General features: G+C 37.4%; 1 protein-coding gene and 1 pseudogene across 3 annotated transcripts in view; both read left to right on the top strand.

The window, feature by feature from the left end:
* LOC137962824 (protein PIR) overlaps window positions 1-20,627 on the top strand; it is a 31,402-nt gene extending 10,775 nt beyond the window's left edge. For all 3 annotated transcript variants that reach the window (XM_068809911.1, XM_068809913.1, XM_068809912.1), the window contains exons 13-31: window positions 493-586; window positions 750-965; window positions 3,010-3,221; window positions 3,871-4,018; window positions 4,473-4,641; window positions 5,163-5,239; window positions 11,165-11,335; window positions 11,651-11,727; window positions 11,823-11,925; window positions 12,472-12,591; window positions 12,667-12,810; window positions 15,040-15,189; window positions 15,334-15,477; window positions 15,874-15,961; window positions 16,063-16,190; window positions 17,444-17,651; window positions 19,383-19,555; window positions 19,639-19,863; window positions 20,229-20,627. In XM_068809911.1, coding sequence (XP_068666012.1) covers window positions 493-586; window positions 750-965; window positions 3,010-3,221; window positions 3,871-4,018; window positions 4,473-4,641; window positions 5,163-5,239; window positions 11,165-11,335; window positions 11,651-11,727; window positions 11,823-11,925; window positions 12,472-12,591; window positions 12,667-12,810; window positions 15,040-15,189; window positions 15,334-15,477; window positions 15,874-15,961; window positions 16,063-16,190; window positions 17,444-17,651; window positions 19,383-19,555; window positions 19,639-19,863; window positions 20,229-20,423 — 2,842 coding nt within the window. In that variant the 3' untranslated portion in view covers window positions 20,424-20,627. The remainder of the gene's footprint in view (window positions 1-492; window positions 587-749; window positions 966-3,009; window positions 3,222-3,870; window positions 4,019-4,472; window positions 4,642-5,162; window positions 5,240-11,164; window positions 11,336-11,650; window positions 11,728-11,822; window positions 11,926-12,471; window positions 12,592-12,666; window positions 12,811-15,039; window positions 15,190-15,333; window positions 15,478-15,873; window positions 15,962-16,062; window positions 16,191-17,443; window positions 17,652-19,382; window positions 19,556-19,638; window positions 19,864-20,228) is intronic.
* Window positions 20,628-21,527: 900 nt separating this feature from the next.
* On the top strand, window positions 21,528-22,130 carry LOC137963474 (dirigent protein 16-like; annotated as a pseudogene).
* Window positions 22,131-22,358: the final 228 nt, after the last annotated feature.

Here is a 22,358-nt window from a genome sequence, read left to right as displayed (position 1 = left end):
ATAGTTGTGCATAAATTCATTATTTGAAAATATTTCCACTTACGAACTTATACTCTTGTTTAGCTTTCATGTGATCATGTATATTTGCTTCTTCATTTCTCTCTGAACTTATATCATTCAGCTTAACATTTAGCTTTATTTTTCCTTTAGGTTTTTATATTCTAATATTCATCTGTTCTTATCTTTTATTTTTGGTGCGATACACCTTTTTAGTCATTGGTCATGTCTATTCTGAAACTAATTTGACAGCATAAACCATCATGCAGTTAATTTTTTCTTATTTCTGGATGTTGATTGTACTGTGTTATATTTGAAGTAAGGGATCTATGCAAAGAACATCTAAACAATGTACATCTATCCTTACTTTCGCTAACCCTGTCTAAGGTTTTTCCAAATTTGTTTGGTTTTGAACCTAGCCACTCATATCTCTTGAATTTTTCCAGTATACCAGTTTCATTCTACTTTATTACATGAAAACCTTAATGTGATTACCTATCAGAGGCATTATTTGGTCATCAATCATATTGGAGCTATACGTGCTGAGCATGATGATTTTGTTGTTCGTTTTGCTTCAGCCATGAATCAGGTTCTTGTTCATCCTTGCGTTCTTGATGCAATCTTCCCGGATCGGTTGATTAAGTCAAAATCAGCCTATAGTCTGACCAACATTTTGAAATATGTGCTAATTAATTTATTTACTAGCTGGATCGAGGATATTTACACTGAACCTTCTGGCAATCTCTGTTCAGATTGTATCACTGAATTCTTCAGATTTGGTTGATAGCGAGTTATGCAAGGAGGCAAAAGGAAACATGTATGACATGGTTGTTGAAGGCTTTCAGCTTCTGAGCAGGTGGACTGGACGCATCTGGGAACAGTGTGCATGGAAATTTTCACACCCCTGTAAAGATACAGCATCTTTAGATTCTTGTGAGACTGCTACATCATTCTTCGACTATGAAAAGGTATATTTTCTTTGAATTACTGCTTGGTCTAATGTTGTCTTTTGGTCCTATCAAGTTCTCTGATATTTGTAATTATCTTGGCATTGGGTTGCGTTAATGGGGAACTTTGACCCAATAAACATGGGTTAAGGGTTTTTCTATCACCTTGTGGGGTGGGGACGGGGTCAGAGGGACAGACAAATGCAGGTTTGGGGTAGGTTCTGGTTTTTCCTACCCCACCCGTGGAAATTGAATACCTATAATGTCCTAAAAAAAGTTCAAGATGATTTAAACATATATTAGAAAGCTCATTTAAAAAAAAAACATATATTAGAAAGTTGGCAAAGTTTTTTGTTTTTTCCTGCGTATCTATGGAGAGTAAAGTTTATGAAACTTTTAATTTACATTTAAGCTCATTGATTTCAATTTCTTTAATTTTGGTCTTTATTAAAGATAATCAGAATAATGAAGGGTATTTGAGGAATAAAAAAATAAACTTTTAAAAGAAAACCTGACAGACAAGGTAAGGCAATAAATGAAAAGACTCTTTTCAATGCATGTCATTTACTTTTTCCTCCTCACTCAAATTTCAATTGTGCCATCTGCTTTTCTTTTCCCCCCTCTCCTTTTCAATTTTGTCATTTGCTTTTCTCTTTCTCTCTCTTCATTTTCTTCTTTTGCCTAGCAAAAGTGTCATCAGTCCCTTTCTCTTTTGCCACCTACAATGGCTTCTCCACCTGAAGTAGCTTCTTGTCTCCTTTTGATTGGGCCATAGCTAGGAGGCACTGCGGTTGCAAGGGAGGATGTTGCCTTTGTGGCGGTGGCGACTGTAACCTGCACCCTACTGCATATTGTTCGTAGTCAATAGATCTAGAGAAGGGTGGAGTGGCAGAGGTAGTCTAGGAGCAACACATCCGGTTTATGGAAGGTGATTGCGATAGAGATAGTGCTGGGAGCAACATGTCTGTATGGAAGGTGAGGTCGTGAAATAGAAGTCTTGTTGCAAGAGATGTGGAAAGGACTAAGAAACGGGGATGGGGAAGGGATGGGGTGAAGAAGCACGGGCACAGGGTTGAATTTTCAAACCGTCCTAGCTTTTAGAAGGGAAGAAGTTGAATTTTCAATACCATCCTGGGTTTTCACAGGGATACGTTTTAGAGTTGGTTTCCTGGGTTGGGTGGGTCAGGTTTTAAAAAACCTGCCCAATCCGATCAGTCCCATGCCTAAACACAATTGACTCAACATGTATAATGCTTTGAAAAGTTGAAAAATTAAAGAGAAACAAAATGAAAGAAGAAGAAATAGAAGAGAGAAGAGAGGTAGAAAAGCTGCAATGTGTGGCAGTCTAGTTAGCAGTCAAAAATCAATCCCTAATTCCTTTTATTAATTCTCACTTAAGTGGGTTTACGAAAGGACCAAAATGTCCCTTATAAGTGAACTCGTACAGCAGTATATAAGAGGGCAGAAAATAAAATACAAATTACAACTCTGTAGCTTCTAACACATTTATCTGGACAACTTCTACTACTATTTATATTAAATTACCCACTTGTCTAATGACTAAAACACCCTCAAATTTTGACATGCTTGTTAGTGAAACAACGTGACTGGTGACTTGGTGTGAGGCGATATTTGACTTGCATCTACTAACTCAGAAGCATTCTTGACATTATTCTTTTTTGAAGAAGATGGGAATTTCATTGATATAAAAAAAAGAAGGAGAAATGCAAGAACTCGGCAAGGCCAGCAACAATCCAGCCAATGAATAAGAGAAAACATTGACCTACATAAAGAGGAAATAAAGTAAATAATATTAAAACATGATTTAACACTCAGAGAAAGGACACTTCTGTTAACATACTCTTGAAAAAATAAATTGTGAAGTCTTTACTCTTTCCCTCTTAGTCATAGACATTATTTCTATCCTTTTGTGTTTTCTGTAATGAATGTGGTAAACAAGAACATTTTTGGTAAATTTCCGTTCTGATGTAAATCAAAATCATGCATTTGCTAATCAGATCTTAGTGCATGCTCTTCAATGATTTGATATATTGGTAATTTTTAGGTGGTGCGCTGGAATTACACTTCTGAGGAGAGAAAGGCTCTAGTAGAGCTTGTGAGTTATATAAAAAGCATTGGTTCCATGATGCAAAGATGTGACACTTTGGTGGCTGATGCTTTATGGGAAACAATTCATGCAGAGGTTCAAGATTTTGTGCAAAATAAGTTAGCCTCCATGATGAGAACTACATTTCGCAAGAAGAAAGACCTCTCCAGGTGATTTACTTCTGTTCTAATAGTATGATTGAAAATTTTTTTAAAGGAAAAATTGGAAAAAAAAACTTTTTATTTTGCTATATGGATCATATTCAAATAATTATAATTTTTTTTGAAAAGGATGTGATTTTATTCCAGAAAAAAAGACAACAATCAAAGAAGCACTCCCTTTACAACCAGAGATTGGATGGAGGCTCCTTGCTTAGCAAGCAAGTCAGCAAAGGAATTAGCTGATCTAGGAACATGAGATCAGCTATACATAAAATGCACATACAATATCAATACTCATAAAAAACATCCTAATGGCACCAATGCGATTAGAAGAGGAGCACCAGCCAATCACTACTTTGGAGTCTCCTTCAATGAGTAGGGACTAAGTCCCTAGAGAAGAGCATAAAACTCTGCAGATGTAGAATCAGAAATCCCCAATGTGCCCGAGTAGGTAATAAGACGGGTGCCATCTGAATCCTGAAATACTCCGCCAAAGCTTACCATCAAAGTTGAGCTTAAGGGTGCCTAGATGAGGTGGCTGCCTAGTTCCAGTGTAGGGAGCTTAGGAGGGGAAAACATTTGAGCCACGCGTGACCATAATTAATTTTAGCTGTATGATTCTTTTGTTGATATGATGTCTCTGATTGCATACTACCAGGATACTATCTGATATGCGCACACTATCAGCTGATTGGATGGCTAATACAAGCAAGCCAGAACCCGAGATGCATTCTTTGTCCCATGGAAGTGAAGAAATCAGAGCAAATTCCTTTTACCCACGGCCAGTTGCACCAACAGCTGCTCAGGTTTCTATATTAGATTCTATTAATTTTGCATCATTCATCCTTCTGCATGTAGAAAGAAGTATATAAATCTACATGATCATTGGAAACTTGATTTATTACCCAACTGAGGAATTACCACTTTTTTGTTGAGACAAAATGATCTGAAAGATGCATCTCACTGAAAGAAGAATGAGCTTGTAATAGATTTAATAATTTCAAAATATGGGAACCAAAGGACAAACACCAATGAACCAAGATCAGCAAGCTTCCTTGCTGAGTCTTTGAGTCTGTTGCAAAAGGTTTCTTCTGACAACAATCAGTTTGGAACTCATTGCTTCTGTGATCTGTCTTTGTTTCTGACACTTCTTGCACTGTCTCACTTCTTTTAAAAGTCTCACTAACATGATTTGAAAACTCATGAACATTGACAATAATGTCTTATGATTCCTTATTGCTTTTACTGTTGATCTTTCAGGTGCATTGCCTGCAATTCTTGATATATGAATTGGTATCTGGGGGTAATACAAGAAAGCCTGGTGGTCTGTTTGGAAATACTGGGTCTGAGATTTCTGCTACTGATCTTAAGCAATTGGAAACTTTCTTCTACAAACTTAGTTTTTTTCTCCATATTCTGGACTACTCAGGTTGTTCTCTACCCTACTCTGGTTGGCTTTTTTGTTGTCAGTATACAATTGAATCCTTGGAACTGCACGTCTCCGAAGAAAATGGTCCTTTAATGAGTGAGATATTTCATGAAATAAATGTTTGCTGGGAACAGTTGTTCTTAATTTTTTGAGTAAGTCCTTTTCCATTTCCAAACGTAGGAAGTGGATTCTTGTATAGTTCTGTTTTGTTTCTTCTAAAAGGGTGGTTTTTGATTATGGACAACTGCAAAACAAAAGGCAACCACTCCAAGCTATAAAATAAGTCAAAGGACTGAATTAAAGCCAAAAAAAAGCAAGTACATTGAGGACCTAGCCAATTGAGTAAATGTTTATTATACCATGAGACACCTGTTTCGAAGAGATTTCCTTTTTAGTTTGAAATATCATCACAGTTCTTTATTTGGGTGCTCTTTTTCTGTGTAAAAAGGTGTTATTTGTTTGATTCTTTATTTTTTGTGAATTAAAAACATGAACTTATCTTTGGTTTCTTTTATGTGCAGCTACAATTGCAACATTAACAGATCTTAGTTTCCTTTGGTTTCGAGAATTTTATCTGGAGTCATCCCGGGTTATCCAGGTAAAATGAACAGATATTTATATTAGTTATTGAATGTGAGATAAAAGGAAGTGTGAGGAAAAACTTAAAGAAACTGGATCAAAGATCAAGATAGCAAATGTAGAGTAGAATACAGGAAGGACTGAAAATACTTTGATGATGATGATGATGATGCTAGTAAATTGGAACATTTATAAGCCTGGCAATTGGGCTAGCTGACCCTGATTGGAGTGATCTGACTGGCAAAGGGAAACTCTGGTCAGCCTTTTGCATCTATCCTGGCCCATGCTTAGGTCCTGCAAAAATAGAAAAACAGCTTAGAGGAAGTTCACCAAAAGAAGAGGAGACTCTTGGTGTGTGTGTGTTTTCTGGTTTACATCTCTAGCTTCTTTTTCTTTGCACTTCTACTCTCCTTGCCTAATTAGGCTTCTTCATGAATTCTCATTTCTCACTTTCCTAAAAAGAAAAGAAGAAGAGGAGGCTCTGGTTTTTTGTGAAATCACGGGTTAGAAATTGATCCCTATTTCTTTTATCATTTCTTATAGTTAATTTACAAGAGTAATAAATAAACCTTGTGACTGCATAATTTATGTTTATGACTAGACTCAACTAGCCCTGTTGCATAACTTACTACTCAACAGGTCCAACTGAAAAATGTGCAGGATCAAGAATCACGGCCCCAGGCCTATTCGATCCAAGCGCATTTCATATTTTATTTGGTCAGACTTACATGTTTGATTAAAAGTACAAAAAACCATTTTTTTCTAAATGTTGATTACCCATGCCCATTTTGTTAAAATATTTATTTTCTTTGATTTTTCTATATTTTTCGTAATAAAGAATAGGATTATTTTGTTTTTTCTTAATATGCTTTGTTTTAAGTATCAATTTAGGGTTATAATTGTACAACCTATTCTTTAGAAGAAGAATTCCAGGAGCTGTTTAGCTTTTCCCTATTCTCTATTTGCACCCTTTAGATTTCAGTAAGCAAACCTTCGATGCTTGACTATTTGTTGCATCACTAAGCCCATCAATTTGTTTGTCTGCCTCATTCATAGAAGCTAAGACTCTATTGGGTCTGCGTGTGCATCTGAAAATGACTTGGGATTTTCTTGGTTTATAAGTGTTATTTATTTATTATTTTTTTGAAGAATGGTGCATTTCAATAAGTAACAAGCAAAAAAATAACAAGAGGGTGTAATCCATAAAAAAACATAAACCCTAAACTCTTTTTTGAAATGGAACATAAACCCTAAACTATTACAACAAGGGATTGGAGGGCGACACCCTCTCGAGCCAAGAAATTAGCCATACAGTTAGGGGATCTAGGAACAATGAACCTAGAAGCAAACTAGGGAACTAAGATCTAGAATTGAAAAAAAAAGCTCTAGAGGCGCCAAGGTGGGTCTTTCTTGCAGGAGCACTAAGAAATGACTGTGGAGACCTTCAACGATCAAGGTGCCTTGAAAGCGATCTTTGAAGATTCTCAACCCGTGTCTCAAAGCTCGAAGTTCAGCAGAGGTGGAATTAGAGGTACTAAGAGGACCGGCATAGGAGGCGAGGACGGTGCCAAATGACTCATGGAAGACACCACAAAATCCGGCCGGCCCCCGGTTCCCTAGGGATGAGCCATCAAAGTTGAGTTTGACGATGTCATCGCATGGGGGAGACCATTCCAACAAGGTAGTGGACTTCGGTTGGGAGAGACCCACAACGGACGACCAACTGCTTCTCAAAGAACAATGTCAATGGAAACTTTGAGCATGACGAGCCAGGGAATGATTGATTAATAGTGATGAACCTGGGGGTAGCAATATTATTGAAGATCCATTGGTTCCTCTCAAACCAGATATGCCTAGAGATGCATGCAGCACAAGATCGCAACACCATCTTCCTGAGAAGGGGAAGACGAGCCAAGGAAGATATCAATGAGACCAGTGAAGGCGTTGGGAATGCATAGCGACATCTCGAACAAGTTGAGGAAGTAACACCCGATTCGCCAAGAATACGGGTAGTGAATGATGCAGTGATCAATACTCTCGTCAGAGAGGCCACATAGAGAATAGGATAAGGAGCAAACTATAACCACGTCTCGCCAAGTTGTCTTTAGTTAAGATCCTACCATGAAGCGTACTCCAAAGGTGAAATTTCTTGATTGTAACTTAGTTTTGGAGAACAATTGCTAGAATTAGTAATTACCTGTATCAATCTTATTCTTGTAATATTAGGGAAAAATCATACCCTAATAGTTGGAGTACAATGTACAGAGTCTAAAAAGCCCTTAGGCTTATAGAATAAAACATGTCACTTTAAGTTAAGTGATAGAAATAACCTTTGGAGAAGCTACACTAGAAATAAAACAACAAAACATTTACATCAGGGGCGCTCTCTCTACATTCCCCCTCAAGTTGGGGCATAGATATCTAGAAGCCCAAACTTGTTAAAGAATGCACTGAAAGAGTTCTTTTGGAGAGCTTTAGTGGAGATATCACCAAGTTGATCAACTGAGTGTACAAGAACTGACTATTTTTCCACTTATCACACCTTCTCTAATGAAGTGACAGTCTACCTCAATGTTCTTAGTTCTCTCATGAAAGATGGGTGTTAAAAAATAATGTGAAGGGTGGTTTGGTAATTTCATAGTCTATACCTCCGAGATAGAGTACTGTTTTAGTTAACATGTTTGAGTATTCATGTTGTTTCATTTTTATGTACTTTGGAGGTGTATTTTAGGAGTTATAAGGGATTAAGTGTGTAGGTTTTTTTTTTTTTGACTTTGTCCTCTAATTTTCACTTAAGCTATATAAAGTGTTAGGGGTCGAATTAGAACCCTAATGTGAACCTCTCCTTGAGCTCTCTTGCAGCAACTGTTTCCTTTTCTCTCTTCTCTCTTTCTCCTTCTCTCATCCTCAATCTTTTTTATTCTCTTATTTCACAATGAGATCCGTTATAAAAAAAAAAAAAAGAAATTGCTTGCTCTAAATGTAGTTGTTTGATTATCACAGAACATCTTCATTGGAGCACTTGCAGGAAACTGAAAATTTGCCATCAATGACTTAATCCACAATAGTTTGCAAGCTGTGTGGGCCATGGCCATATACTCGGCTTTTGCACTTGATCTAGCCAATACGATTTGTTTTTTACTTTTCCAATTGACCAAGTTTCCACCTACAAATGTTTAGTAGCCATTAGTTGACTTTCGATCCAACTTGGAACCAACATAATCAGCATTTGAATGACCAACTACATCTAGATGGCGATGTGGCTTATAACACAACACTTTTTCAGGTGCCCTCTTTAAATATTTCGGACTTCTAACCACATCATTATAATGGATTTTCGAGGCTCCTCCAGAAATTAACTGACTACCCCCACCATGTATGTGATGTCTGGGCGAGTGACTATGGCATAAAGCACTTTGCCAACCAAAATCCCATACTTGGTTTTATCTTCCAACTTAGGACTATCTTCATCATGCAACTCAACATTGGGATCCGTTGAATTTTTTACAAGTTTTGCTCTCATCAATCCTGTTTGAGAAAGAAGATTTGTGACATACTTCCTTTCTGATAGACAAACACCACCTTTATTTTGCGCCACTTTATGCTAAGGCAATATCGAAGTTTACTACGATCCTTTGGTATGGAAATTCTGCTTAAGATGATCTTTAGATTGCTTCATCCCCACAGAATCACTGCCAAAAATAACAATATCATCTGCATGTTACAATAAGTATCACAACTCTTGTATATCTTTCTTTTTTTTTAAAACAAAGTGGTATGAGTGACTTCTAACAAAACCAAAACTCACCAGAATGTTGCTAAATTTCTCAAACCATGCACATGGACTCTGTTTAAGTTTGTATATGATCTTTTTCAATTACAAACTTTCTTTTCCTCCTCCTAAGCAATAAATCTAGGGGGTTGCTCCATGTAGAGGTCCTCCTCCTATATATCACCATAAATAAATTTATTCTTAATATCCAACTGGTGTAGGGGCCACCCTTTGTTGACTGCAATAGAAATGAGTTATGCATAGAGCTTAATCGAACAATTAGAGAGAAAGTGTCAAAGTAGTATACACCATAGGTTTGGGAGTACCCTTTGGCAATGAACTGAGCTTTATATCTCTCCAGAGAACAGTCAACATGATATTTGATAGTAAATACCCATTTGCACCCCACTAGATGTACACTTGGAGGAGGATCACAAAGTTCTGAAGTCTAATATGGCAAAGCATGCATCTCTTCTTGCTCTGCACTGAACCACTTGGAATCACTTAGAGCTTGTTGATATGTCTTAGGTACAATTCCCGAGGATAGCAAGGAAACAAAGTTGGAATATGAAGAAGACAAGTTAGTAAAGGACACAAATTTGGACATAGGGTGCGAGTGCAAGACCTTAACCCTTGTCTAAGTGCAATGGGAAGAGCTAGTTCACTTGAAGGAGCAGCAGAAGGTACTAGGATGGAGACAAAAAAGGAGTATCTTTAGGTGAAGTAGACGAAGGTTTGTGTTCTTCTAGTGGTACTGCTAGTTGTATCAATGGCATTGGGTCTAATTGAAACGGAACATGAATAGGAGGAAAGAGAGATGTGTCAAGATCATTAGGTTGAGGTAGAGAAATATGGAGTATCTTAAAAAAAAAAGACATTTGTGAAAGTATACGTTTTTGTTGAAAAACAAATATGGAAGAGTCTTACATGACTCTCACAATAAGAAGAAGGAGGTCTCACAGAATAGTTTCAGTTAAAAGGTGTTTTAATTATGTTAGTTTTCTATTTATGTTTAGTTGTTTAATTATGCTAGGACTTATCTTTAGTGTTTAACTTTGGATGTAATTGGGACAAGGGTAATTGTAATTGGATTCTACTTATTTCCTCTATTATAAATAGAGGCTCATGTACTAAAATTAAATCAAGTTAGTGAAGTTTTTCTCTTTTCCAGAAACTCAACATGGTATCAAAATAGGTTCTGTGAGTTGACTTGGTCAACCCTCAAAGATAATGTGATCATTTTCCGATCTATCGTCTTTGATAGTTTAGGTTCATATTCTATCTTTAGTAAAACAAGGGGTCTCCCTCCAATTTCTCATTGTAATGGGAGATCTCCCTACTTAATCCTTGTAATTTTCTTCTTAGCTTTTATCATATAAAATTTGCTTTCTTCAAAAAACCAAAAAAATATATCGGTATTGTCGATGGGTAAAAATGTCCACCAGTCTATAATTGTTCATGTGCTACACATCCGAGACTAGTTGTTTGAGAGATGCTTATTGTGTGTGACCACATTGGGTTGGGCTTGAAAAATTCCTATACTTATTAATTGGGAAGAGACCTCCTAACTTTAACTAGTTAGATCCAATTCAAGTCTGTGTTCATATTCTATATATACTGTGTTTGTTCTCTATAACCCATCTATGTATATGCTCTCCATGTTTAGAGCCAGATTATTGATTGAGGACTGGAGGTGACAGAGAGTTGGTGGGTAAAAATGTCCACCAATTTATAGTAGTACATGCTCCATGTCTTAAGCTATTAATTTCAGAGTGAGAGTTCTTATCTGTAGGAGAATAATTCCGTGTTGGCTTGAGCTTGAAAAAAGAACTTACGCTTATTAGTTGGGAAGAAGCCTCCTATGGATGGAGGTCATTTTTTGAGGAACTGGCCATATTTTAATAGGTATTGAGTATCCAAAATTCCGTTACATGTTGCCTCCTATGACCGATATAACACTTTCAATCTGTATTGGGAACTACTTGCTGAATCTGTCTTCTCAAACTCAGAATATACTGCCAAAGTTTGCAATATATGTCATTGATGTGACAAACAATAGTCTGACAACCATGATTCACTTTTTACTTCATGATTCACATTTTACCATTTGACCATGTTTCTGCCCTTAGCTACTGCTAATAGTGTTTCTAACTTGTACATTGCCATGTCTAGTTTCCAATTGAATGTTCCCTTCCTTGGATGCTGGTGGATTATGTAATTGACTCTGAAGATGGAGGTCTTCTTGAAAGTGTTCTGTTGCCCTTGGATATATATAATGATTCTGCTCAGCATGCTCTAACAATTCTGAAGCAGCGTTTTTTGTATGATGAAATTGAAGCTGAGGTATCGGTTCTTCCCCATTTACTTTATTTTAAGTCATGTGAATTATTAAATGGAAACTGTGGTAATTGGATGTTTGTCATTTCACGAAAATAATAAGGATTAGGAGCTAAGCTGCTATATGAAAAGCCTCCATAGATGATATATCTCTTGTTTATGTTGAAGTTGTTGCTTTTGGTTCTCATAACTTGTTAAAAATTTTCCTTCCTCTAGACTTTGGGCATACTTGCTTTTTAAGTTTGACACTGTAGTTAGATGTACACAACTTGCACTCTTCAATTTTCTAAAATATAGATATTTTCTTTTGGTTTTATGTAGGTGGACCTTTGCTTTGATCAGCTGGTTTTCAAACTCAGTGAGAGGATCTTTACATACTTCAAATGTCGTGCAGCAAGGTATGGTGTTCTATTTGCTTTTCTTTCTAGGTAAGTATCTGACTATTTCATAAAGATCATTTTATTTCTTGTGTTGACTTGGGATCCTTGCACAGTGAACTACTTGATCCATCTTTTCTCTTTGCCTTGGACAATGGTGACCAGTATTCTGTTCAACCAATTCGATTCAATGCCATATTCATGATGAGGAGAGTGAAGGTGGGCTCATTTTTTTAACGTAAACGTATAAAGTATGTGATTGCTTGCCTGAATTTTTGTTTCTTTTTCTTTTTCAAATTTCTCGGTTTCTAGTTCAACATCTTAAAGGCTTTATAATCATGTCTGGTAGCTTAATTACCAGTTATTTAAGTGATATTTGGACACGGTTATTAATTATGTCTACCTGATTATCATTTAGCTATTTTTTTCTTTTTATCAACTGTAATATTCATCTATTCGTAACTTAGCCTTCTTCCCTTTATGCAAAAAGATCAAATTGAACAGAAAGAGGTTTAGTTTTGGAACTTCTCAAGACTTTGATAGTACAACCTCCATTCTTCGTATCACTTATTCCATCATCCAGATGATGCTTTTCTTCATATCTCACTGATTAATTTCTGTTTTTATTTTTAGTAGATATTTTGCATATAAAGTAACTATCACTTTTTCTCCTCGTGTAATTAGAAGCTACTATTTCTGTTTCCTTTCCCTGGAGCTCTTTTCTTTGAATGGTGATGCCCGCTCATTTATCTTTTGCATGTCCAGTTGTTAGGGAGGACCATCGATTTAAGAAGCTTAATATCTCAAAGGATGAACAAGCTATTTCGTGACAATATTGATTTTCTGTTTGACCGCTTTGAATCTCTGGACCTTTGTGCTGTTGTGGTAAGTTGTGGAAAAGCAATTTTCCTTTCTTATGGAAAGAGTCTACTTGTTGAGCTGATGACATTGTCCTTGCAGGAACTACAACAACTTTTAGATATACTGAAACTCGCCCATCAGTTGCTTTCAGAACATCTGACCATTGACCCATTCAATCTCATGCTGAGTGAGATGCAAGAGAACATATCTCTTGTGTCATTTTCTAGTCGACTTGCTTCTCAGGTTGGTACAATATGTAGTCTCTTCCTTAAATTCAAACTAGTCTTCTTGTGAGGATGCATTTGATTTCCAGTTTATTATTGTCAATTTCTGCCTGATGAGCCAGTGGGGCTTCTACTGCATCTTCAAATACTTTGGAAAGTTAAAAAGTGTACATGCATGGGATTTATCATGATAGATGTATGGTTTACATGGAGACAACAAAATAATCTTCATTAAACTTTTTTTTTTTTGAAACGATGCTGAATTTTATTAAAACAAAAGTTCAAATGAGCAGATTACAAAGGGGGGAAGCCTTCCCAAACAATGAGAGATTGTTGGGAAGTTCCGAATTTTGCCAATTTTTCAACCAAAGAATTGGCTGATCTAGGAATGAAATTCCAATTACAATGAATAGAGGACACAATGTTATCAATACAATCAGTGATAGGCCAGTGACGCCAAGGGGGGGAGCTATCTTTTGAGCACCAACTGATGACAATCTTTGAGTCTCCTTCAATAAGCAGCTTGCCATGGAGACGGTCCTTGAAGATTTGGAGGCCGAAGAGAAGAGCTTCGGCAGTATTTGAATCAGCAATACCCACCTGCCCAGTAGAAGATAGAATAGAGTCTCCATTGCTATCTCTGAAAACATCACCTGCTCTAGTCGGCCCAAGACAACCTAAAGCACTGGCATCAAAATTGAGTTTGATTCAGTCGCAAGGGGGAGGATCCTAAGTGGCCATAACCAGAGTCCTGCGATGGCCCACCATATGAGCGATCAAGCTCCAATTTTCCCAAAGGGAAACACTCGATAGGGAGACAAACTCCTTCCTGGTATGTAACCAACTAGAGATAAGGCCCACTGCATGAGAAGCTGTATTGTCCGGGGTGCTAGCCTTGGAGTTGAATCTCCGGTTATTTTGCTTGAGCCATAAGCACCAAGGGACATGCACAAGGCATGCCAAGAGAATTAACTTGCCCAGCCTTGGAAGGCGGATTTCCATAACCATCTCATAGGTGCCGAAGAGGTCTTGATGCAACCCCATTTGGAGGCCAATCTTTTGAAAAATCTTCATCCAAACTTGCCAAGAAAACCCACAATGTAAGAGAACATGCTGAATAGTCTCTTCACACACACCCTAAAGGGGACAAGTACGATCAGGAGTGGTGAAGCCTCTTTTGTGAAGGTTGTCAAAGGTGAGGATCTGGTCCTTGATGGCCATCCACATGAAAAATTTGATTGTTCACAAAGAAAAAAAAAAAAAAAAAACCTTATGTGTTTCATTTGTGGACTGGATCTTTGGCTCAATGGTCAAATGTGGAAGTATCTAATGTGAGGTATTGGATTCTAGTCTCTCCAGGATATGAGGTTCAACATTAAAAATTTATAAATAAATAAAGAGATTTATTGTAAAAAAGTAGTAACTTTTTAGTAGCTTTCTTATTTTCTCAATCAAATATGCAATGTTCAATTTCTGAAGTAAATGTACAATGTTGTAATTTTTACTTGTATGAGTAGTATGTCATGTGAAGGCTGCTAGTTTTGAGCATCAACGTCATAAATTTTTACTAAGTTGCAGATGATGAAACACTATCTGTTTGAAAGAAGTATTAGTTAGAAGGCTACATTGGCTTATATTGGAAGAATCCTGTAGTTATTTATTGGTTAAAAAAGGTCTTCTAATTTTGGCTAGTCAATTTAGGATGGGCTTGGACTCGGCTTTAATATAGCATCTGAGAAAGTTGTTTGTTCTCTTGAGCCTAGTTTATAAGTTTATACCTCATTTAGTTTGTCCTTGTTTATGTTGTCCACATCCTAGGCACATCATTTGTTTTTTTGAGCCTGGAGATGACAGGAGTTCATCGGTAAGTCTTTGAGTAACTTGCTACTGTGAGGTTAAGATTGCTATTGAGAGGTTTTGTTGGACTAGTGTTGTACTCATGCAGCTTGAAGCCAGGATCTCACATGAGAGACTCCCCACGTGGCTATTGAGCCAAAGGCTCAATCCACTGTAAAAATAATTTTCTGACTTCTAGATAAGGATTCTCCTTGGTACATCTCAAAACACTGAGGCAAAGAGTAAGACTAGGAATTGCTCTCAGAAAAAGACTAGTTTATTGGTCAATGGTGTCTGTTTTGAACTTGTCTTTGTACTTTTCTCTCAAACTTTGGTGATTAATTGATGCAATTACTTAAGTAGAACCAACCTTTGCTTTAGTTTGAACCTCATCAATTTCTTTGGCTTTCAGATTTGGACAGAAATGCAGAACGATTTCCTGCCAAATTTTATCCTCTGCAATACCACGCAACGTTTTGTTCAGTCTCCAAAAGTGCCTCGCCAGCCAGTTCAAAAACCAACGGTTCCTCACGCCAAGCCTAGTTTCTATTGTGGTTCCCAGGTACATCCTACTGAATTTTTTATGACATTCAATATTTGTGTCACTTTTCTTCTTAATAACTTCTGCTGAAGCTATACTTGAGGTTGAATGACACTTTGTCTTAACATTGAAAAGAAAAAGAATGAAATTTTCATCTTGTTGTAGGAGTTAAACATGGCATATCAAAGTTTTGCACGATTACATAGTGGATTTTTTGGAATGCCCCACATGTTTGCCATCTTCAAACTTCTGGGATCACAGTCAATGCCATGGCTTATTCGAGCCCTATTGGATCATATATCAAGCAAGGTATTTATCTGCTGTTTCCATCATGATGAACTGAATTTATAAGCTATAATCAACAAAATACCTTTCTTCTCATTTATTTTACATGATTTATCTCCTTTTGCCATCAAATCCTACTTTCTTTTTTAGATAAATTATTTATACATTTGTACATTCATGTATGTACAATCATTCTTATATATTATTATTTATACATTTGTACATTCATGTATGTACAATCATTCTTATATATTATTATTTATACATTTGTACATTCATGTATGTACAATCATTCTTATATATTATTATTTATACATTTGTACATTCATGTATGTACAATCATTCTTTTATATTATCCTTACATAATCTTCTATAACTAGACTTTGGTTGATGTCCTTGCCTGTTTTGCAAGTTGTTCAGATAGCAGCTCTTGAATTAAAAGTCAAAGGACTGCAAGAAGCATTTCCAAAATCTATTGGGCTACTTCCATTTGATGGAGGTGTTGGAGGTAGCTGCCATCCCAAATCATTAGTTCCTAGAGTTATACACTATATCTTATATTAACTGGACTGTTTCCATTTCACTCTCTTTTGGTTTATTGATATGCAGGTTGTCAAAAATTTGTTCAAGAACAACTAAATTGGGGATCAAAATCAGATATTAAAGCAGAGGTTATGCATGATCTCAAGGAAATAGGCAGCGCTATATATTGGATGGGACTCCTTGATACTGTTATGGTAAAATCAGTAGTTGTTGATTCATTTGCAAGCACTCTCATTTATTTATCAGTTCTTTTAACCATGAAGTTCTATATAATGAAAAAAGTGCTGTCATTTGTTCATTCTTTTTTCAATGAAAACAAAATCTTCAGAGAGAAAGTTACAAATAGTGCACCTGATATATTGGGTGCTCCTGCACCATTCACTTCATTATTGCCTGGAAGCTTTTGTTATTCCTTTGCAGTTGTTGTTTCTCCTCCTTGTGGGAGTTCTACACTATCCCCTCTTGAATATATTTATCATCTTTTTAAAAAAGGAAAAGGTATTAACTCCTCCTAGGCAGAGGGTTCCATTATTGAACACTCATAGTACAAGATGTAACATAATGTTTCCTTTTTCTCGCTCATCAAAAGTAGGTTTACTTTTCCTCTGTAGTTCATCTACACATAGTGAAAGCCTCTTCTATGAATTGGTCTAGTATGGCATCCACAGGAAGAATATATGGCTTTTAGTTTGTGAAATATCAAATAGGGGTATTTTGGTCCTTTTACATACACTGTATGAGTCTGTAGAGTGACAATGAGATTGAACTATTGGAGGGATTCTAATGTTCTGATTACATGTTATTTTATGTATAATTAGTGAGATAGATAGATATAAATCATGAGGGGTATTTATGTAAAATATCATTAAGTCACTTAAGTGAGAAATAAAAAGAGAAGGGGGTCGAAATTTACAGCTTTTTATGCCTTGGATTGGAGAGTAATTGATAGATTAGTGTAAAGGATGATTCTATCATTATACTTCTTTTCTCTCTTAAGTGATATTTAAGAAAGGTGGAGGTCGATTTCTGACCTCCAACCCAGTGCCACCATTGCAGCACTTCAGGTTTCTCACTCAAGCTTTTCCTCTCTTTCTTGTCTCTCTCCTCCTCCTCTCCTCTTAATCTCTCACTTCTACAATTTATACTCAATTTTATGTTCTAGAGAACTAGGACTATTTAGAGTTTTTCTCAGAGATTTTATTTTTTAGCCATTTATTTCTTCACTAGCATAATATAGCAATAAGGGAAGATTTGGAATTTCTTGTGACAATACAGTCCTCAGGAGAGCTGGCAAATCGTGGAATTTGGACCAATCTAAATTTCCTTAGGACCAAACCTTTATGCCTAGATATGATAAAGATGTGTATTATAACTTATTGATCATACATTGAAATTTTTTAAAACAATTACTTTTTAACTTATTGTTCTGCTCTTTCTTATGCAACAGAGGCAAGTTGAAACTACACAATATATGCAAATTGCACCATGGTTGGGATTGATTCCTGGAACTGATGAACAAGTACATCAGGCTCAAGACAGTAGAAATAGTCCCCTTGTTAGCCTATTTAAGTCTGCTACTGCCGCAGTTTTGTCTAACCCAGAGTGTTCAAATCGATCATCTTTCTTCACTATTTCGAAACAAGCAGAAGCTGCAGGTAGGTGACATTTTCTCATACCTTAGATCCCTCTCTCTCTCTCTCTCTTTTACTGGGCTGGGGGGGGGGGAGTGGGAGGGAAAGTTGGGGTATCTGCTTGGTTTTATTTGGGAGCATATTCTGAACTTTCTTTTATTGTTTTACTAACTATAATATAAATTTATACAAGAAGTTAGATTTTGGAAATTTGACTTCACTTTTTGGAAAGGTTTGGGCAATCCAACAACTTATGTTTGTAAGTTTGTATCGTATCACAATGGTACTGATCTTTCTTTGCACATTTTCTCTTTTCTGTAATTTCTTTCTTCTTTTACTATCAACATCATCATTTCAATTGGTTAGTTGACTCTTTCTTAGCTAAAATGGGCAAATGTTTGAAGAGAGTTATAGACAAGCCCAAAGAAAGTAGTAGAAAGTAAATGGTGCAATGGAACAATTACAAAAACCATAATCTGACCTTAAACAATATGCTGTTGACAATGGTCGGAAATGGTGAGATATTTTGAAAAACACTGTTTGCTTGCTGATTTTTTTTTGTTTTTTGAATGATTATGTTAAATGTAGTATAAGGTCTATATATTTTAGTGAGTGTACTATCATGTTCAAAATGTTTAGATGTGTCTATGGTCCAGTTTTTGTGTTGTGGTAAATGTCCTTTAATCTCACTTCAACCAATGAAGAGAATCAGGGATCGATTTCAGAACCCCAAGGAGAGCACATCTCACGCTCTCTTTCAGCACTCTTTTTCTCATTTTTTCTCTTTCTCTCTTCTCTCAATCTTTTATTTCTCATTTCATAAGTGATTAATTTCTTCGTTTTTAATCATCAGCAAGCTTAGTTCTGATGATTCTTTTTTAGCTGAAAAGTGCAAATGTTCTTAGCTTACTAATATTCAAAACCACCAAACCTTAAGAGAATGACATAAGCCATGTTCTCTATTGAGTGGTTTAATACAAAGCCACTCGGTCCTTGCCCTAAGAAAGAGTACTGCATTGTACATAACATATGGGCTTATCTGAAATTATTATCTAAATAGACTTAGTCTGAATAGTAGAGTTTGAATGTTGTTACAATCGAAGGGTATTTTAGTCTTTACACCAGTGGGTATTTGAGTCATTAAACTTACGTAAAAGTGTTTTGTTAAATGATGTGTAGAAAAAGGGGTAAGGAAGTTTTTTTTGTTTTTTTTTTTTATTTCCTTACCATATTAGCTGCTATAGACATTAAGTCATGAGGGATATTTTGGTCCTTATGTAAAATTTCACTTCAGTGAGTCTAATAAAGGATTAGGGGTCGAGCTTTTGACCCTGCATGGTGACGGCTGCACATTGCAGCTTTCTCTCTATTCTCTTCTCTTTCTTTTCTTCTTCCCTCTACTTCTCAATATATCAACTTTTGAAATGTCATTATTGTAAAGCATATGTAATCCCAATGACAAAGTTTAGCAGGATGTAAGAGATTCTCTGCAACGCCCCCTGGAAAGCCCAGGTGCCTTGGAGGCGTGGATTAAATTGAAACATTATGACTATGGAATCCATGCTAAGTTTTTCTATGGTTTTCTCTTTCAGAACAGTTTCCTGGTTTAACTCATGCTGATTTTGTGATTGCTGAGAGTTTGCTTCTACATAGTTCTATGAGCTCCTTCAATGAGACTGCAGTTTATAACAGATTAATTCTGAATTTTTATTTTTTTTTGGTTCAAAAAGTTCATTTTATGGAATATTTTTGCAGATGTCTTGTACAGAACAAACATGCATACAGGGAGCATACTAGAGTACACTCTTGCTTTCACTAGTGCTGCTTTGGATAGATACCGTAGTAAATGGAGTGCAGTCCCAAAAACTGGGTTCATTGACATTACCACTTCAAAGGACTTTTATCGTGTTTACAGCGGCCTTCAATTTGTATGCTGCAGCCTTTAGAACTCAATTGAATAACGTCACCCTTATGTTCCAACTAATCTGAAAGGAACATTATGAACTTGCAGGATTATTTAGAGAAGTCTATTCGGGAGCCTTCGACCAACTATGAACAATTGGGTGATTCAGTTGCTTGGGGTGGTTGTACAATAATTTACCTGCTTGGTCAGCAGCTACACTTTGAGCTATTTGATTTTTCCTACCAACTCCTTAATGTTGCAGAAGTAGAAAATGCATCAACTTTGCAATATTTATCTGCATCTGACCGATCTAAGCATGCAAACTATGTTCAGGTACTCTTGGCTCTACTCCTTTCCTTTCTTTCCGGTGCAGCTGTTCTGGTTATTTTGGAGTTAATATGCGTACTGTGATTGCTATCTGATAAATAAGGCTTCGAAATGCATTTTATACATTTCTTTTTCTTTTCTTGCCTGCTTTAGCTCCTCTGAGGAATCATGGTTTAACATACGGACAGGCACTTCCATTTCATTATATTGAAGCAGTAAAACATTGTTTTCACTGATCCAAAGCTTGAAACATTGCGACTCCAAATGCTGCTGATTTCATAAAAATATAAAAAGAATATGGTTTCATTTGGAATTTATTTACCATTTTGTGATGTGATAATATGACACCGATTCTTCTTGCCTTTCCAAAGGGATGGGATAACCTATTAGAAGCCATGAAGAAAGCGAGAAGGTTAAACAATCATGTATTTTCAATGCTGAAAGCAAGGTGTCCGCTAGAGGATAAGATCGCCTGTGCGATCAAGCAGAACGGTGCTCCCCTGCACCGAGTCAGGTATGAAAACACTGTCTCCGCATTTGAAACATTGCCACAGAAAGGTGCATGATCTAATTGCAGGTTACTAGTATCTTCTGTTGTATATTAGTCATTTTAAAGGGCTAAATCCCTGCAATTTTTTTAATATTTGAAGTTGCAATTCGGGGTCTCCATTGACGGGGACTACCCAAGGGAATGTAGAACACCTGTATATGTTACTGTAATATATTATTTGTTCATCCTCATTTAGCTTACAAAGATGCTAGATGCATAACACCAGAGTAGTGACCTAAGGCAAGCCGATTGTACACATTTTTCCTGCATTATCTTGTGACAGTTGAGTGCATCCTGAACATATTTCACATGGGATTATATTGATTTGAAGCAAGAACTTGGCTTTTCTCGCGTTGTTTTGACGGTAATAACCAGGCGTGGGCGTTGGAACATGAAGCCTCTAGAAAAGCTTGGAAAGTAGGAAGCATTATACTTCATCATATGTTCTTAAATTTAAAAAACGTGAGAAACTTATTCTCAAAGGAATGATTGATGAGAGGAAGAGTTAAATGGGTGATCATTTCAATCAGCCACCAGAGACCAAATCCTTGGGCATCCTTTCAATCAGCCAAAAACTTCTTCTAATCTCCTTGCACGCCCAAACATGTCAATCATGCAGGTGTACTGCTCCAAAGCCGTCTTAATTCCATATTTCTTGATCATAAGATCAAAATATGCACATCCTTCTGAGACCACTCCACAGTGACAACAGGAGGGCAACACAGAAATAAAGGTTATAGAGTTTGGTCTATGACCGCCGAAGTGGCCACAGCCTCTACTGATTGTACCAAACATGTCTCCGTGGTTTTGGTGTCACCCACTCTTCATATCCGTTTCTCTCTCTTATTCAACAGCTTTCTCTGTTCCAGACTTTCTTCTTCTTCTTCCTCCTTTTCTATTTAAACCGCCGCTTCACTCTCCGTTCGCATCCAACAGCCAAACAAAGAATAAACCTCACTCAAAAGTCTACATTCCGCTCACAAGTAACCGTTCAAGATGTTCCTCCCAGTACTGAATCCTCTTTCCCCTTCTCTTTCTCGTCGCATTCCTCCACGTCGGACAAATCTCTGCCATCGATGCCGGCCACACAGAAGCAGCAAGGTCCACCTTAGAGTTGTGCATGCACGACATACTCGGCAGCAGTAGCCCCACGGCCAGACCCATTACCGGTCTCCTCGGCAACATCTACAACGGCCAGGTCCCCTTCGCCCGACCCATTGGGTTCACCACTCCCAAAGGCGCGTCGCCATTCCTAAAGCCAACGGCGCACTCCCTACCCGTCAAGTTTCAACGGCAACAACAGGATGATCCCAATAGGAACCGGCTTATCCGGCGCGAACTTCGCCCCGAACCTCGGCGTTCAGGCCCAACTCGGACCGGACGGGATAGGACTCGGGTTCGGAACCATCACGGTCATCGATGACGTGTTGACGATGGGCTCCGATCTGGGGTCCCAGACGGTGGAACGGGCCCAAGGCGTCTACGTGGCAAGCTCCACGGATGGGACCATGCAGATGATGGCGTTCACGGCGACAGCCTGAGCTTCTTTGGCGTGAACAAGATCGGAAGCGCCATGTCGCATCTGTCGATCACCGGCGGGACAGGCAAGTTCAAGAACGCGTCCGGCTTCGCGGAGATCCGATCACTTTTCCCCAATGGGCAACATGTGGTCGATGGGGCTGAGACGCTGCTGAGAAGAATCACCGTACATCTTACCGATTAGATCAAGCAGCTGGATCCACCTCTCATTGTGCGAAGTGAATTCGCGTGTTGCGTAATCAACCACCGTTTGACTAAGAGCAGGTCCATGGCAAGTGGCCGCCAGTGTCTCCTACTCTGTCGTGGTGGGTGGTGGGCCCGTACCACATCTGACTTATTGACTTTGTTTCATGTGTTTATTACAGGGCAGATTCCTCGTGGGTAAGGGTTCTTATTCATGTTTATTTTTAAA

The sequence above is a fragment of the Aristolochia californica genome, unplaced genomic scaffold, assembly GCF_029961685.1.
Source record: "Aristolochia californica isolate CCGP_79_NKW_82.1479 unplaced genomic scaffold, dmAriCali1.0.hap1 SCAF_4, whole genome shotgun sequence".
Lineage (NCBI taxonomy): Eukaryota > Viridiplantae > Streptophyta > Magnoliopsida > Piperales > Aristolochiaceae > Aristolochia > Aristolochia californica.
This window is presented reverse-complemented; position numbering and strand designations above follow the sequence as displayed.